The sequence below is a fragment of the Erinaceus europaeus genome, chromosome 16, assembly GCF_950295315.1.
Source record: "Erinaceus europaeus chromosome 16, mEriEur2.1, whole genome shotgun sequence".
Taxonomy (NCBI): Eukaryota; Metazoa; Chordata; class Mammalia; order Eulipotyphla; family Erinaceidae; genus Erinaceus; species Erinaceus europaeus.
In genome coordinates, this window is record NC_080177.1 from 69,970,879 (window position 1) to 69,989,561 (window position 18,683).

Genomic DNA, 18,683 nt, shown 5'->3' on the forward strand with positions numbered 1-18,683 from the left:
TTTTCCCAAAATACACAATCCATCTCCATGTTTAATAAATACCAGCAAGTAGCACATAGCAAGTACAGAGGCTCACTAACTCCGTGGGCAGGAAGGTCCCCTGGCCACGCAGTGCTTTTACACCTCGGTGTGAGAGTCTTTGAAATCAACATCTTCTGTGCCTCTTGGGTTCTAGTCTGGGGCAAGGACTCAGCATCCAATCTCATTTTGAGGCTAAATCTTAGAGAGACCAAGTTCCTGCCAGAAGGAACGGGGGACGGAATTCAGCCCAGTGTATCACGCCAGGGCTGCTTTGACTTTGGTTTGCTGCTGCTGCTGGGGGTGTCCGGAGGATGATTCTTTTCATGCTGCAGCAGAGGGTTGTGGGTAAAGGTCTGTCGTAAGGGACCTGGGTGACAAAGAGAATGCAAATCTGGATGAACAAAGGGAAAGGAGCCAATGAGGGAAGTCAGCCTGAAAGGGCTGTTGGTTACTCACCCCTGGATGCTAGTTCCAACTGGTTCTGCAAACGCTGTTCACGCTGCCGTAGCTGATGTGCCATCTCAGCGTTCTTCCAGCCTGTGGGAAGGGGAGCAGGTGGGGGGGCTCACATCCATTTCCAGGCAGCTTTCCCCAGTCCAGTTTGGCAGGGTCAAGGGGTTCTTACCTTTTCTGAAGCTCTCTATGAAATTTTCCCGTGGGGGTAATTTACTGGGGTCATGGACAACACGCTGGGGGATTTTAAGCACGGTGCGGACGGCTGGGATCCGGAGGCAGGACACTTGGACCAGGGAAAACACGTTGGAAGAGAGCCAGTACACAAACACTGCCTGCACCAGAAGACAGAGAAGGGGCTGAGGCGCTGAGAGGTTGCTGGCCTGGCTGAAAGGAGCTGAGCCAGTCGCTAAGCCATCACCTACCGTTGGGAAATGGATTGTTATGGGTAAGACCGCTAGAGGCATCACTCTGATAAAATTTCTCATCCACTGAATGTCAGAACTTTGCATACCGGTCTCAGCACCTAACTGAAGAAGAAGAAAAAAAGTATAGAAGATTAGAGATGTTTGTCTCTAATTTTAGTAAATCTGGCTTATCTCCCCCCCCCCCATTAATATGTTGGGGGAGAGAGAGAATATGAATCAGAGCATCACTCTGTACATGATGCCAAGGCCTGAGCTTGGGACTTCATGCCTCAGAGTCCAAAGCTTTATCCACTGCTCCCACCTCCTAGACCAGCACTCTGCTACCTTTTTAAACGAGACAGAGAATGAACTCATGCCAGACACTGCTGAGTTGACGCTCTGGCCCAATTTTTATTCTACATTTTGAGAGAAAAATGGAGAGAGACATCAAAGCATGGCTCTACCATCTATAGAAGCTACTTGGTGCTGTCCGTGGTATTCCCATGTGGTCCTGGGGATCAAACCCAGCCCTCAGGCAAAGTGAGGTGCATACTTTATCCACCAAATCATGTCCTGGAGTCCCGGTTCATATTTCTTTTATTATTATTATTATTAATTTTTTAATATTTATTTTTTCAATAGAGACAGCCAGAAATTGAGAGGAAGGGGGAGGTAGGGAGACAGCGAGACACCCACAGCCCTGCTTCACCACTTGTGAAGCTTTCCCCCTGCAGGTGGTGACCAGGGGCTTGAACCTGGGTCCTTGTGCACTGTAACATGTGCGCTCAACCAGGTGCACCACCATTCAGCCCCCATATTTCTTATCTATCAATTCTCCCTCCAAGGAGTGACGAATGACCACTTCCCACAACTACTTACTTCTAGCCCTAATATGCAGACCAGGCACTGGGCCAACCTGGGCTTACCTCAAGGACACCCCACATTGTAGCAGTGACAACCAGTGGTAATATGTAGGTGGGGTCAGATAGTGTGAGATCCTGGAACCATAAGAGGCCACCTGTCTTCAGGCTGGGCACAGGAAGGTTGGCCATTTCTCTCAAGGCAATGAAGAAGGAGATGAAGATTGGGGCCTATTCCACAAAACATAGTGTCAAATGTCAGCATCCTTGAGCAGAGAGGACATTCTTTCTCATTGTGAAATAGAAAAGAGAATGTCAGTTAACTAACCAAACGGCAGGAAGGAGAAGCCCCAAGTAACAGGAGACCCTGAAAAATGTGTCCACCCTCCCAGTGGCCTATTTTTATCCTGACAGGTCATGAGGCTTTTAAGTCCTGAGGTTCAACTTTTCCCAGATATAGCTATGCAGGAAAAGTCAACAGTAACAGGGGCAGTCAGGCCCTGAGTGAGGGTACAAGTCCCACCCCCTTAACCCTGCAGCCCCCTGTATAAGCTGGACCTTCCCTTTGTCTGGGGCCCAGAATTCTTTAAGAGTATGAGCTCTTTCTGTGTTCCATTAACGTTAATGAAATTTCTTCTTGTTGACTCCATTGGCTGGGTCTGAGTCTTGAACCCGCAACCGTTTTTCCATTGCTGAAAATCATGCAACTTACCACCTTTCGCTTGGGGGCGGGGTGAGGGTACAGCACGGAAAACAGAAGAGGCAACCTGACTGGGTCAGGCTGAAATAAGAAGGGCACTATTTTTGCTCACCTGAGTCAGAGGTAGAATCATAGGTCTCATGAGTTTAACATCGTGCTTTTTCTGGTAAAATGTCATCTCTGAGGAGATCTTGTAAACTGTGAAGGGAGGGGATGTTAATGGTTGGGGAGCCCCGCCCCCTCGTCATTCCCATGAATTTTTTTTTTTTGGTTATTGGATAGAGACAGAGAAATTGAGATAAGGGGGAGACAGAGAGGAAGAAAGACAGAGAGACACCTGCAGACCTGCTGCACTGCCTGTGAAGCGACTCCCCTGCAGGTGAGGAGCCGGGGGCTCAAACCAGGATCCTAATCGGTCCTTGTGCTTTGTGCCACGTGCGCTTAACCTGCTGCGCTACCACCGGACTCCCATTCCCATGAAATCTCATCTCACCCTGGTCAGTCGCCAGAGTCAGTTGGCCCAAGAAGCAGATAAATATTCTGAAGCCACCTGTCTCAAGTCCTGACTTAAGCTGTTCCTTCCCCTCAGCAGAATGTCAGAAAAACTGCCATGCGGCCCTCTTCCACACTCATTCTGCAAATGACTCACACTCAGCATGATCTCCTGCCAACCTGGCATCTCTGATTCGAGTGGAAAACTTCTGGAGCTCTGGCAAGTGGTTATGGATCTTGGCCGCCTCTCGCTGGCCCTTCACAATGAGAGGAAACACCAGGCAGCGGGCGAGGACGGTGCCTGGAGAACAGAAACCACAGGAGTTGTGCTTTGTTTAGCAAAGGTCTGATGTGACAACTATCTCTTAAGAACTACGGGCCCTTGAACAGAAAGGTGTCTCAGGTAACTTTCTGGATCACTGTTTTCCAAATTTCTGTTATCAATGGGACCTGCTTCCCCTCCCCAGGATGAAGTGTAAGCCCAGTATATGAAGAGAAAAAAAAAAAAAAAAAAAAAAAAAAATCCAGAGGGTAGTCTGGCTATGAAATTGTTCAAGCCTTGGTCTTTGATTTGCTCAGAGATGCTTTTATAAAATACTGAAATTGCTAGGAATAGAGTTAGTGGTAATGGGAAGTATCCTAGTGGATAAAGCATTGGACTATCAAGCCCGAGGTCCTGAGTTTAATCTCCAGCAGCACATGCACCAGAGTAATGTCTGGTTCTTTCTCTCTCCACGTGGCTTTTTTTTTTTGCACCCAGGTTATCACTGGGACTCTCAGTGCCTACACTATGAATCCACTGCTCCTGGAAGGCATCTTTTTTCCCCGATTGTTGTTGCTGCTTCTTTTCCCTTCCTCACTGCATGTAATTTTTTCCATGATCCCTTTCTTTTTTATCAATTTCTTTATTGGGGGATTAATGTTTTACAGTCAACAGTAAATAGTTTGTACATGCATAACATCTCCCAGTTTTCCACATCACAATACAACCCCCACTAGGTCCTCTGCCACCATGTTCCAGGACCTGAAGCCCGGCACCCGCCCCACCCCTGAACCTTTTACTTTGGTGCAATACACCAACCAACTCCAGTCCAGGTTCTACATAGTGTTTTCTCTTCTGATCTTGTTCTTCAATAAACAAAATCTTTTTTAAAAGTTATTTATATTTTAAGATTTTACTTATTGGATGGGGGAGAGAGGTAGTATAATGGTTATGCATAAGACTTTCATGCCTAAGGCCCTGAAGTCCCAGGTTCAATCCCCAGCACCACAAGTCAGAGTTAAGCAGTATTCTGGTTAAAAAAAGAAGTTACAAGCAGTGAAGCAGTGCTGCAGGTGTCTTTTTCTCTCCCCTAACTCCCCCTTCCTCTTGATTTCTGTCTCTATCCAATAAATATCATTTAAAAAATGATAGTCTTGACTTACTAATATAGGATATATATATATATATATATATGAAATATATACACATCTATCTATAGTATCACTCTGGCAAATGGGATGCTGTGGATCAAACTCAGGACCTCATGCTTCCAAATTCAGTACTATACTCACCGTACCACCACCTAGACCCACCAGGAACGAAGTATGAATGCCACTGTCCTAGAAATCCCAGGAGGAGGTAAGCTAGCTGCCTATTGTTTTAGGTCTTGTCTCTCTCTTTTTAAAAATTATGTTTATTTATTAGATAGACAGCCAGAAATGGAGAGGGAAGCGGAGATAGGCAAGTGCAACACTGCTTCACCACTTGCAAAGCATTCCCCCTGCAAGTGGGGACTTGGGGCTCGGATCTTTTCTATTTTAACCAGAGCACTAATCAGCTCTGGCTTATGGTGGTGCTGGGGATTGAACCTGACACTCTGAACGCTCAGGCATGAGAGTCTCTTTGCATAACCATTACGCTATCTACCCCTGCCTGTTTTAGTTTCTATTCCTTTTCTTTTCTTTTCCACTGACAATCTTGCTGGGCTTAGTACCTGCATCAAGACTCCATCGCTCCCAGTGGCCCTCTCCGCACCTCCTTTGCCCCCCGCCATCATTCATGAAGCTTCTCTCCTGTAGGAGGGGACTGAGGGCTTGAACCCAGGTACTTACACGATAGCACGTGCACATTTCTAGCTGTGCCACCACTTGACGACCCCCCACCCCAAGCATTTATTTTTGCCAGACTACTTCAAAACTCTGGTTTATGGTGGTGTTGGGATTGAACCTGGGACGACTGGTGCTCAAGCATGAAAGCCATTTTACATAATCACTACGCTATTTCTCCTCACCCTTATTTCTTTTCTTCATATTTCCTGAATATTCCAACAAATATTATGATCGCTGTAAAAAAGATTATGATAAAGAAAAGATTATGATAAAAAAGATTATCATAAAAGATTATGATCTCTGTAATAAGCAAGTATGTCTGGGCTGAGCAAAGACTGGGGAGTGGGGGAGATAGATTTAGGCTTTATCAACATTGTGATGTGCAGGATGAAGAAGCGAGAGGGACCTAAGGCTGGAATCCTAAATACTAGGACTGAAAAGGCATGTGCAGTATTAGGACATTGGAAGGTGTGGTCAGAAAGCCAGAAAGAAAATCAAGAAAGGCTGCATTGGGAGGAACAGATCTCAAGGCAAACAAACAAACAAACAAAAACAGCCAATAAGATGCAGGCTGCTGATACTCAAAAAGTACAGAGAGGTAAGTAAGTCCCCTGGAGACAGAACACTCTTAAAAGTCATGAATGGGGGAAGACAGGGTAGTAGCTAAACACACACACGGGGAGAATGGCAGCAGGCGCAAGGTATAGTAAGATTCAAAGCGTAAGTTCAGCGGCCTGGAATGTGACACAGTGGACAAAGCATGGGGACTCTCAATATGAGGCCCCAAGTTGAATCACTGGCATTACATATGCCAGGGTAATACCCTGGCTCTCTCTTTCTTCCTCTCATAAATAAATCTTACAAAAGTAAAGTTCTTTAGGCTGTAATCCCCCCCCCTCATTGACATAATCATAAAATGTCATTGGGGGGTGGTGGTCCTGGGAAGCGGTGTAGTGGATAAAGCGTTGGACTCTCAAGCATGGGGTCCTGAGTTCATGGCAGCACATGTACCAGAGTGATGTCTGGTTCTTTCTCTTCTCCCATCTTTCTCATGAATAAATAAACAAGGGCCCAGGAGGTGGTGCACATGTTGAGCGCACATGTTAGAATGTGCAAGGACCCAGGTTCAAGCCCCTGGTCCCCACCTGCAGGGGGAAAACTTTGTGAGTGGTCAAGCAGTGCTGCAGGTGTCTCTCTTCCTCTCTATCACCCCCTTCCCCCTTGATTTTTGACAGTCTCTATCCAATAATAGATAAATGTAAGAGAATGTAATGGGTGGGATAGCATTGGGTTATGCAGAGACTCTCATGCCTGAGGCTCCAAAGTACTAGGTTCAATCCCCATCAGCACTATCAACCAGAGCTGAACTCAGCAGAGCTCTGCCAAAAAAAAAAAAAAAAAAAAAAAAAAAAATATATATATATATATATATATATATATATCATAAGTCTAGTGATGTGGGAGATGGTGCAGTAGATAAAGTGCTGGACTCTCAAGCATGAAGTCTTGAGTTTGAGCCCCGGCAGTACATATACCAGAGTGAAATCTGGTTCTTTCTCCTATCCATCTCATGAATACATAAATATTAAAAAAAAAAAAAAACCCACAAAAAAACACAAAACCATTAAATCTATCCCTCATTTGATCCATTTGCTTTTTTGATGCCCAAACTCCTGCATTTTCTCAACACACTCAGAGAATGGCTATCTTTAGAGCCAGAACCTTAAGGCCCCCTATACTTTACGAGTGTCCAGAATATATCCTCCTTACATGCAGCAATGGCCCCCCACCAAGGCAGGCCGAATTCAACATGCATAGATTCCAGTAAGTTCTGGACCAGTCCCACGGGGGTGAATGAACTAAGCCCCAGTTCACTGAAGCTCGGTTCTGTAACAGCTTGCAGTATATCTGTAGTCTCTCCAGGAGCCACTTCCGGCACTGCTGTGGGTGAGGGAGTTGCAGGAATGACTGGAGGGGCCTGAACCTGTGCAAACGAAGTCATGTGTAATAGTCAGTTGGTAGAAGTGAAGAAATCAAGAAACTTCTTGTGCTGACCAATACTGGTTCCTTCTTTTTTTTTTTTTTTTCCTCCAGGGTTATTGCTGGGCTTGGTGCCTGCACCATGAGTCCACCACTCCTAGAGGCCACTTTTTCCCCCTTTTGTTGCCCTTGTTGTTGTAGCCTTGTTGTGGTTATTATTGCCATTGTTGATGTTGTTCATTGTTGGATAGGACAGCGAGAAATGGAGAGAGGAGGGGAAGACAGAGAGGGGGAGAGAAAGACAGACACCTGCAGACCTGCTTCACCGCCTGTGAAGCGACTCCCCTGCAGGTGGGGAGCCGGGGGCTGAAACCAGGGTCCCTATGCTGGTCCTTGCGCTTTGTGCCACATGCACTTAACCCACTGCGCCACCGCCCAACCCCTGGGTCCTTTTTTTTTTGACTCTCTAATACCACTCGATTCTCCCAGGCTAGCACTAAAGAGGACAGCCTCATCTCCTCCGACATGACAGTAAGTTACTTAGCCTAAGAGTTCATGACATTTCAGTGTTTTTCAAACTCTTGAGTTTGCTCATATTGAAGCTATTATATTTCCAACCTTTATTTAAAACAACCCGGTTTGTAGGGGCCAGGCAGTGGTGCGCCTAGTTACGTGTTTACATTACAATGCACTAGGACTCAGGTTCAAGCCCCTAATTCCCACCCATGGGGGGAAAACTTCAGGAGTGAAGCAGGGCTGCAGGTGTCTCTCCCTACCTCCCCCGTTTCTATCTCTAGCCAATAAACACACACACACACACACACGCACGCACGCACGCATCAGTTTGTAATTCCAAATCATCTTGGTCTCATCCAGAGAAACATTAATATCCACGCAGTCAAGTGGCAGATATAGAAGTTACCATTTTTTCAACATACACACACATCTGTATGTAATCACATCTCAGTATCACCATCAGTGGCTAGTAATTACTTACTCTGGCAAACAGTGTCTTGTGTAGAAACATTAATCTCTACCGGTGTATTTTTTTTCCCCTCCAGGGTTATTGCTGGGGTTTGGTGGCTGCACTACAAATCCTATAAATCTACTGCTCCTGGTGACCATTTTTTTTCTCGATTTTTTGGACAGGACAGAGCGAAATTGAAATGGGAAAGGAAGACAGAGAGGGAGAAAGTCTGACACCCGCAGACCAGCTTCACCGCCTGTGAAGCGACCCCCCCCCCCCCCGCAGGTGGGGAGCCCGGGGCTCGAACTGGGATCCTCGTGTCGGTGCTTGCATGTCCGCTTAAACAGGTGTGCTACCGCCCGGCCCCCTCCTGGTGTAACTCTATTGTTTCTCCACTGACCTGAAAACCTATCACAGGCAGATGCAGCTTTTTGTTTGTTTCTGACCAGAGCACTGCTGGGTCCTGTCTACTGGAGGTGCCAGCATGGAACCTGGGGCCTCCTGCACGCAAGCCCTGTGTGCTACCCCTGCCCCGTGCTACAATTTTGGGGAGCTGGGCTGCCTAGAGTGTAGACAATTCTGTTCCACCCCTAATCGAAACAAACGCCTGTCAGCCCAGAAGCACCTCTTACCTGGGCATCTGCAAACCACACGGCGGAGGTCCTGAGGCCGCGGGGGCCGGGGGCGGCCAGGAGGACACAGCGCGGGCGCCCGCAGCACCGTCCGGCTGGGAACAGGAGCCCCGCGGTGGGGAGTTTCCGGGGCGAGTGCAAGACTCCCGGGACGCTGTGGAACTGAGTGAGCAGAGGAAGACGGTGACCTTTCGCGGGTGCAAAAGCCGGCCATTATGCTCCCCCCCGCAACAGCAGGCTACAACATGCACCCGGGGTGGGGGGTTGTGGTGTCAGTGTCGCCGCAGGCTCTCCCCGGGGCCCAGAGCTGGGGGCTGAGAGGGAAAAGTGTTCTCGGGGCAGAGTTCGAGCCCAGGCCCGCTGGGCCCAATGGGTTCCGGACGTGGCCCGCCAGTGTCCTCACGCGACCGCTCTAGGACAGCTCGTGCTCAAACCCCAGGCGCGGGCTGCCCCTCGCTCAGGCCGAAGGGACGGGGCAGAAGGTTGGCTCTCAGCCCTGGGACCGTCTTACCTGACGTTGGGGTCGTAGGAGGCGTAGAAGCTCCCGGCGGCCGTGCAAGACCCCCAGCGCCATTTTGGCGGAAAGAGGACCTGTGTTCGCGCCTGCGCAGTCAGAAGCGCAGGCCCGTGAGAGGCGGCCCTTTTGAAAATGGGCATGAAGCCAGAGCACGATCAGAAGGTAAGGGCGAGTGGAGCTTGGCGGCCATATTTGAAGTGGGTAAAAATGCTCAAAGGGTCTCATTAACAGGATGGGCGCAGGAAGAGTTTTTCTCTTCTCTTCTCTTCCCTTCTCTTCCCTTCTCTTCTCTTCTCTTCTCTTCTCTTCTCTTCTCTTCTCTTCTCTTCTCTTCTCTTCTCTTCTCTTCTCTTCTCTTCCCTTCCCTTCCCTTCCCTTCCCTTCTTTTCTTTTTTTTCTTTTCTTTTCTCTTTTCTTCTCTTCTCTTTTTTCTTTTCTCTTTTCTTTCTCCACCTCTCTCCTCTTCCGCCCCCCCCCTTCTCCCCTGTCCCTCACTCTCTCCTTTCTCCACCAGCAACAGCAGAACTCCATGGATGATGTTGCATCTCTTTTGGCTTCTCTCTCCTCTAGGGATATATACAGAAAAAAATTGGGGGTGGGGGTTGATAGCATGATGATTATGCAAAGAGACTGTCATGCCTGAGGCTCCAAAGTCCCATGTTCAATCCCCCGCACCACCATAAGCCAGAGCTGCAGTGCTCTGGGGGAAAAATTGTGTTGGATACTATCTGTGGTATTATACATACAGAAGGCCCTTGGTAGATTCCTGAGAGCTGCACAAAAGTATGATAGGGGAGAGAGAGAGCATGGTGATCATGCGAGAGACATTTATTCTTGAGGATCTTAGGTCCCAAATTCAATCCCCAGCGCCTCTATTAGGCAGAGTGAGCAGTACTCTAGTAAAAAGAAAGAAAGAATATGATTGTCTGAAATTATTTCAATTACTGCTAGTCTGGGATGGCTATGAATGTACCTGACAGAAATAGTGATTTAATATTTTTTAGAAGGTGTTATTAGCAATGTATTAATAATTTAAGCCCACTCTTAAAATTCAATTAGGTCACCAATTTGAAACCTTAAGTGCTTAGATTAAAGGAATATATACTTAGAAATGGGGTCTATGCATCAAAAAGTTCAAGACATTCAATCTCTTTTTCCCCTTTCATATTGATTAAATAGTGATGTATAAGACTATAAACTAATAGGAGTGTATATTAACACCATTCCCACCACCAAAGGTCTGTGTCCCTACCCCTACCCCTGTCTAGTGGAGCTGAAAATATAGCCTCCCCCCTCCCCCCAGAGTTTTTTTGCTTTGGTGCAATACTCTAAACTCAGTCAATTTCTGCTTTGTGTTTCCCTTTTTGTTCTTCTTTCTTAACTTCTGTTGGTGAGTGGGATCATCCCATACTTGTCTTTCTCCTTTTGACTTATCTCACTTAACATAGTTCCTTCTAGCTCCATCCAGGATGGGTTCAGAGAAGGTGGGTTCATTCTTCTTAATAGCTGAGTAGCATTCCACTGTGTATATATACCACAGCTTTCTCAGCCACTCATCTGTTAGTGGACATCTGGGTTGTTTCCAGGTTTTGGCTATTAGGAGTTGTGCTGCTATGAACGTAAGTGTACATATATCTTTTTGGATGGGTGTACTTGATACCTTAGGATTTATACCTAGGAGAGGTATTATTGGATCATAAGGAAGGTCCATTTCTAGCTTTGTGAGAGTTTTCGGACTGTTTTCCGCAAAATTTGGTCCAATTTACATTCCCACCAGCAGTGCAGGAGGGAACCTTTTAAAAAATTTCTTTATTGGGGAATTAATGGTTGACAGTTGACAGTAAAATACAATAGTTTGTAAGTACATAACATTTCCCAGTTTTCCACTTAACAATTCAAGCCCCACTAGGTAGGAGGGATCCTTTATCCCTACAACCTCAACCCTCTCAATTTCTTCCAGTCCTATCAAATAAAAGAACAAAATTGCCGAGCCTCAGTAATAACCTTGGTGGCAATTAAAAGAAAAGGAAGGGGGGGGGTATTGTGAAATAGCAAAAAGCCTTTTATTCCTGAAGCTCTAAGGTCCTAGTTCAATACTCAGCAGCACCTTAAGCCAGAGTTAAACAGTGTTGGTTCCTTCCTCCTATCCTTTCTCCCTCAATCTCTACCTCTCATAAAAAAAGAGTAAAAAGCTTGACTATACAGAGTTTAACTTCTAACAGTTTGAAGGGGAAATTTTCATTATTCAAGATGCAGTAAATAGACTTCATGTTGAATAAGAAATTGTCTCTCACAGGCTTGGAGTATGGATTGACCTACCAATGCCTGTGTTCAGCAGAGAAGCAATTACAGAAGCCAGACCTTCCGCCTTCTGCACCCCATAATGATCCTGAGTCCATACTCCCAGAGGGATAAAGAATAGGGAAGCTATCAAGGGAGGGGATTAGTATGGAGCTCTGGGGGTAGGCGTTGTGTGGAAATGTGCCCCTCTTATCCTATAGTCTTGCCAATATTTCCATTTTATAAATAAAAATAAAAAAGAAATAGTCTTTCCATAAGGAAGATGTGTACTTAAAAATGCCATCATCTTGTGATATTGGATAAAAATAAGAAAAAGAAAAACAAAAAAAACAACCCCCCCAAAAAAAAAAAACCCAACCTCTGATCTTACATTATAGGTACTTTTCAAATATTGTGTCAGGTCTTAAGTGAACTTTCCTTGTTGGCTGATACTTACCTAGAAACTTTAGGGCAAATGGAAGCAGAACTGAATGTTGTGAGCTAATAGAAGAAGGAACTTCTGTAATAAACCAGGAAGAAGCCTGAAGTTATTTTGCTGTGCACTTTAACTGTTATTTACTCCTGTTATAAAACATGGCAGATTTAATAGAGGATTAAAATTCTTCCCAGCTGCTGTCTTCTACCTTGAGTTTTTTTTTTTTTTTTTTTTTTTGCCTCCAGGGTTATTGCCGGGGCTCGGTGCCTGCACCACGAATCCACAGCTCCTGGAGATCATTTTTTCCTCTTTTGTTGCCCTTGTTGTTTTATCATTGTTGTGGTTATTATTATTGTTGTTGTTGTTGCTGTCATTGGATAGGACAGAGAGAAATTGAGAGAGGAGAGGAGACAGATGGGGGAGAGAAAGATAGACACCTGCAGACCTGCTTCATTGCCTATGAAGCGACTTTCCTGCAGGTTAGGAGCTGGGGGCTCGAACCGGGATCCTTATGCTGGTCCTTGTGTTTCGCACCACATGCGCTTAACCAGCTGCACCTGACTCCCTCTATCTTGAGTTTGTTGCTGAAACTTAAAAAGTTACAAACTATGGCTACTTTTAATACCTTTAGGTTCATAATTCTGTAATGTTCCCTCTTTTTCACCTGTTATGCTTCCTGTCCCCACATATGTTTATAGTTGAGCTCACTGTGCAGGTAAACTAGTTCTTTTATTTTTTTCCATCTTAGTTTCAGAGTATGCAGTCACTTGGCTAGTAGTGAAGTGTAGTGAAGGGAAGGATGGATCTTGGAGATGGAGGATTATTTGAACCCTAGGGTTGATAGTGACAGGAACACCTAACAACCCATTAGGGTTGTGGATCCTTGTATACACATGAATTAATACATTCTTATAGTTTAGATTTTTTTTTTTTTTTTTTTACCATAGCATTACTCAGCTCTGGCTTAGGGTTGTGCTAGGGATTGAACTTGGGGCCTTAGAACCTTAGGCCCACTATGCTATCTCCCCAGCCCCAGGTTTTTTTTTTTTTTTTTCCCCTTTTGGAACATTGTAAAACTGGGAATTGGTAGACAAACTCAGAACACTTAGGGGTTACTAGAAAACAGAGTTTTATTTCTGACACACCAGACCCGGAAATGCCAAAAAACTTCTGGGCCATGATGTGCTGTAAGATTTCCCTTTTACAGATAAAGAAAAGTTGACAAAAAAAGGATTCACTATTATGCATACAAGGACTCAGAGACGGGCAGAGGTCATAAAGGTCAAAGGCTATCAGGACTTTTAGAAACACCAGAAGGTAGCTCTAAGTCCACCAGGGCTTTTACAAACACCAAGAGGAAGAGGGGGTTTGGTTTAGAATTTATGGGTGGCCTGGAGGAGCCTGCTACAGTTGCCATTAATTTCAATATACTCTGCTTCAACATGAGAGGGCTAGTGAAATAGCTCACTTGGATAGTGAGCCTATTGGCCTTTTTGCCATGTACACAACCCAGGTTGGTTTGAGCCTGGCTTCCACTGCAGTGTTATCTTTTATTTTCTCTCTATCTTTTTGTCTCTCTCTCTCTAAAAAAAAAAATTAAAAGGGGCATGATTTTTACACAGTCTCAGACTATTATTATTATCATTTTGAATTATATTTGTATTTATTTGTCATTGGATAGAGGCAGAAATTGAGAGGGGAGGAGGAGGTAGAGAGGAAAAGAGACAGAGAGACACCTGCAGCCCTGCTTCACCACTTGTGAAGCTTTCCCCCAGCAGGTGGGGGACCCGGGGCTTGACCCTGGGTCCTTGCACATTGTAATGGTGCACTTAACCAGGTGCACCACCGCTTGGCCCCCACAGTCCCCACCCTTGACGAATCTTGTGTATGGGCCCAGCCGTGCTGACCTCCCGTCACATGGTTTTCTACGTATTGGTCCCTATCACAAGATCTGCACTTGGCTTTTGTCTCCTGGTTACCTAACTTAAGGCTTCCAGTCCTTGCCCTTTCCAACACTGTATGTCTGAGATCCCCGTCTATTTTCTGCCTTTGGTATCTGTGTCGTCTGTGTGGACCTCTTGCATGGGAACAGTGAGGCTTTGGCTTGTTGGTTGGCTTTCTTTTCCATGCTGTGCAAGAGCAAGAGAGTGATTGCGGGATTCTCTGACTGTCCAGGAAAGGCTCTGGTGGGGGTTTTTATTACTGAACCAGAAGGAGATATTCATTTCCACTTGAATAGAGGCCTGAAGCTCTTTTGTAGATTGGAGCTGACTATTTTGCATAAAACAAAGAGGTTCTACATTAGCATGGGGTAACTGGCTTGTCTGAATAGCACTTGAACAATGACTCGAGACAAAGGTTTGATTATAAGTTACCACAGTTATAAAGACTCATACACCCCCCCCCCCCCAATATCTTATCAAAATTTCACCATTCCTTCCCGAAGAGGTTGAAACTCAGCTCTAATGAAGAGCCTACTTTGTTCTTTCTGGCTTCTCTGTTCTCCTTTTAGCCTCTGGCTATGGCCAAAGCTGTTCCCACAGCCCAGGAACCTAGCATCTCTCTTCTGCTTACTTGCTATTTGCTTCTCTTTCAAAACTCATTTCAGGCATTTTGTTTTTGTGTTTTCTCAATTCCAGCCCTTTCTGAGCTCTGCTGTCTATGGATATTCATTTCTAGCATACATAACTGAGCTTAAGTGTTAAAGTACCATTCAGTCTTCTGCCTGACATCAGTAAAAAGCCCACTAACATTATTTGTCCAAAGGAAGAGAAGGTTTTATTGAAGGATTGCACTAAGTGGGGGACGGAGGTCTATCTCTCTCTCAAATCATGCCTCAACACTCTTCTCTTTCTCATGGCTACTTTTAAGTCCTCCTGGCTAGGAGACTACATGTTGGGAGGCAGAGCTGCAGATTAGGTGTTTCTGGAACTATTTCCAGATCTCTTCTTAAAAAAAAAATTAATACTATATTTTAAATTTTTTTATTATCTATTTATTGGATAGAGGCTGCCAGAAATCAAGAGGGTGGGGGGGAGATAGAAAGGGACAGAGAAAGAGAAACACCTGCAGCCCTGCTTCACCACTTATAAAGCTCTCTTTCTCTCTCTCTCTTCATGTCATCACTAGGGCTTCTTCATCACCCTGATTCAATTTTGTGAGCTAGGAAGAGACAGAGAGACATAAGGAGATGGGGGGGGGGTGTCGTTTTCGCCGGGCTGGCTTCACGGGCGGGTAACAGACGACCAGGGACTCATGGTTGAGCTGTAGGCAGTATCTCTTTATTCATGCAGGACGCAGCACAATCTAAGCCGAGCTAAGCTAAACTCAAGGTACCGTAAAACTCACAATGTTGTCTTTATATATACTTGCCAAGTAGGGTGGAAACAGGATGTGACATAGAGAGGGTGGAGAGAAAAGTGACTGGTGAAAATCAGAGTGTGACAAGGAGAGGATCAGGGTGTGACAAGGAGAGGGGGTGGAGCAGGCGAGAATTCTATCACTGAACCACTAATGCCCTGGAGGGAGAGTGGTGCTTGTTAACAGCGGTTATGCAAATAGAATGAAGTGGTTATGTAAATAGAATGCAGTGTTAAGCAGGGGGGATTTAAACCAAATGAAACAGAAGGGGTTTTTAAAAGCAGAATTAGAAGATACCAACAGGGGGGGAACCACAGCATGAAAGTCCCCCCCCCCCCCAGTCCTGTGCATGGCCAAGCAGACACACTATTCAGAGGAGTTAACTTGCCAGTCAAAAAGCATAAGCTTTTTTTTTTTTTCTTCTTTCTTTTTTTAAAGATTTTATTTATTTATGAAAAAGATTGGAAGAGAGAAAAAGGACCAGATATCACTCTAGCACATGTGCTGCCGGGGATCAAACTTGGGACCTCATGCTTGAGAGTCTAAAGCTTTACCATTGCGCCACAGGCATAAACTTTTCTTAATGGTCAGAAATTATAAGTAGAATTAAATAAAAATGGAAAACTAAGAAAGTGAGTTTGCAGTAGTGAAGTTATGCCTCTTTCTAGAAATTTACTTACAGAAGTTAATTAAAGTACTGGAACTTTGGACACTGATATCAGAATTATTTTGCTTAGTGAAAGCCTAGATTCCACTTAAAATTGAGGAAAAATTCCAATAGAAGTGAATTGTTTAAAGTGAAACATTATATAACTTAACACTAAAGTTTGTGACAATGTTTATGAATCATTGATATGTTTGTTTTAACATATGAAACACAGATGTGACATCCTACCTATAGCAGAAAAGCTGAAAAGTGTCAGGAGCAGAAGGTAATAGGATAATATCATATGAAAGATGCATTCCTACTACAGAGTCATTGCTTCAAACATTTTTTAACCTTGAATAATCCATAAAGTGAAAATGCCATCAGCCAGGGAAATATCTCACACTTTAAGAAAAAAAAAAAAAAAAAAAAGCTTCCAATGGGGGCCAGATGGTGGCGCACCTGTTTAAGCGCTCAGGTTATAGTGCACAAGGACGAAGGTTCAAGGCCCTGGTCCCCATCTGCAGGGGAAAAGCTTCACAAGTGGTGAAGCAATGTTGCAGGTGTTTTTCTGTCTCTCTCCCTCTCTATCTTCCCCTCTCAATTTCTCTCTGTCTCTAGCTAGTAAATAAATAAATAAATAAGTGAAGTTTAAAAAAAAGAAGCGTCCAATGGAGGGGATGGGACACAGAACTCTGGTGGTGGGAAGTGGGAACTGTAGGGAATTATACTCCTGTTATCTTACAATCATGTTAATCATTATTAAATCACTAATACTTTTTAAAATAGAATAAAAATAAAATTACATAAACAAATATTGATAAAATGCTGAGCGAGTACCCTCTGAAACCAAGGATGAATCAAAGAGAGCCGCTGTCATCAGCTTCTACCATACTAGGCAGTGCAACACAGCAAGAAGTGAAAAGGGCTTGGAACTAAGAATTGAGGAACCAGTGCCCCTTGTTACATGACACATGCTTTTCAGGTTACCTGACTGGCACATTTCTGCATTTAGTTTTTATTAGGAAGTTAATGGGTTACAGCACAGTTGTCGGCATACGGAAGAATTCCTCATCTCACCAAGATCGGTGTCTGCAAAGCATTTTCTCTCCCAAATCAGGTTCCTCACTGTATACTGTGCCCTGCATGCCCACGCCTACCCTCTAACCCACTTTCTGCCCTCCTTCCCCAGAGCTCTCTGCTTTGGTGCAATGCACCACCAGTCCAAGTTGTGCTTTGTGTTTCCTCTCTCTGCTCTTGTTTCTCAACTTTTGCCCAGGAGTGAGACCATCCCATATTCATCCTTCTCTTGCTGGTGTATCTTGTTTTTTTTTTAAATTTATTTATTTCCTTTTGTTGCCTTTGTTGTTTTATTGTTATAGTTATTATTGTTGTTGTTGTTGGATAGGACAGAGAGAAATGGAGAGAGGAGGGGAAGACAGAGAGAGGGAGAGAAAGAGAGACACCTGCAGACCTGCTTCACCACCTGAGAAGCGACTCCCCTGCAGGTAGGGAACCAGGGGTTCGAACCAGGATCCTTACACAGGTCCTTGCGCTTTGCACCACGTGCACTTAACCCTCTGCGCTACTGCCCGACTCCCGACTTATCTTATTTAACATGATTCCTTCAAGCTCCATCCAAGATGAGATGAAGAAGGTGAATTTATTATTCTTAATAGCTGAGTGGTGTGTATGAGTGGTATGTACAACTCTCTCAGCTACTCATCTGTTGTTGGACACCTGGGTTGCTTCCAGGTTTTGGCTATTACAAAATTGTGCTGCTATGAACTAGGTGTACACAGATCTTTTTGGATGGGTGTGGTTGTTTCCTTATTTATTTATTTTAATGAGAAAGAGAGAGACAGAGATAGAAAACAACCAGAGCACTGCTCAGCTCTAGTTTATGGCGGTGCTGTGGGTGAAGCTGTGGTTGAACTTTGGGACCTCAGGCATACTAACACTATGCCTTACTTAGCATGTAGAATTTGCCTCCGGCTCCAGGTGATCTTTCTTTCCTTCCTTCCTTCCTTCCTTCCTTCCTTCCTTCCTTCCTTCCTTCCTTTTTTTTTAAAAAAAATTTACTTATTTATAATTGGATAGAGACAGAGAGAAATTGAGAGGGGAAGGGGAAGATAGAGAGGGTGAGAGAGACACCTGTAGCATTGCTTCCCCACTCGTGAAACTTTTCCCCTGTAGGTGGGGACCAAGGGCTTGAACCTGGGTCCTTGCGCACTGTAACCAGGTGGGCCACTGCCTGACCTCTTCCAAGTGATATTTCTCCTTTCTCTCTTTCTCCTTTCTTTCTTCCTTCCTTCCTTCCTTCCTTCCTTCCTTCCTTCCTTTCTTTCTTTCATTGGTGGGGCTGGGTGCCTGCACTATGAATCCACTGCTCCTCGAGGCCATTTTCCCCATTTTTGTTGCCCTTGTTATTGTTATTTTTATTGTTGCCATTGCTGTTGTTGTTGATGGATAGGACAGAGAGAAATTGAGAGAGGAGGGGAAGACAAGGGGAGAGAAAGACACCTGCAGACCTGCTTCACCGCTTGTAAAGCGACCCTCCTAGGTAGGGAGCTGGGGGCTCAAACCGGGATCCTTAGGCCAGCCCTTACATTTGGTGCCATGTGTGCTAAACCTGCTGGGCTACCGCTCGACCCCCCTCCCCCAGGTGATATTTCTTATCACAATCAGAGTGACAACTTTGTGGCTTCATTAAGACTCCCCTAGTCAATGTCACCCCTCCTGAACAGGGCTACCACTGTGGCAAGACAAGGTCTTGGCTGTTCAACTCCAATTTTGAGCTGGGGAGGTAGGGAGACAGAGGGTAAGTAGGACCCTGTCTCA

The 18,683-nt window shown here is 45.0% G+C and overlaps 1 protein-coding gene across 1 annotated transcript; it reads right to left on the reverse strand.

Moving 5' to 3' along the window:
- OXA1L (OXA1L mitochondrial inner membrane protein) lies at positions 1-9,264 on the reverse strand. Its single transcript, XM_060175346.1, has 10 exons — positions 9,115-9,264; positions 8,604-8,765; positions 6,795-7,008; positions 3,091-3,234; positions 2,554-2,639; positions 1,808-1,972; positions 900-1,004; positions 647-809; positions 478-558; positions 1-388 (listed from the first exon to the last, which is right to left on the reverse strand). The coding sequence occupies exons 1-10, from the start codon at positions 9,175-9,177 to the stop codon at positions 264-266; spliced, it is 1,308 nt and encodes a 435-aa protein (XP_060031329.1). The 5' UTR covers positions 9,178-9,264; the 3' UTR covers positions 1-263.
- Positions 9,265-18,683: the final 9,419 nt, after the last annotated feature.

Excerpts from the sequence above, each read along its gene's own strand:
- OXA1L (XM_060175346.1), bottom strand. The coding sequence starts at position 9,177 with ATGGCGCTGGGGGTCTTGCACGGCCGCCGGGAGCTTCTACGCCTCCTA. Across the intron at positions 7,009-8,603 it reads TGTGGTTTGCAGATGCCCAG|GTTCAGGCCCCTCCAGTCAT; the intron begins GTAAGAGGTGCT and ends TCGTTTGCACAG. Across the intron at positions 2,640-3,090 it reads GGCAGGAGATCATGCTGAGT|TTTACAAGATCTCCTCAGAG; the intron begins GTGAGTCATTTG and ends CTCCCTTCACAG.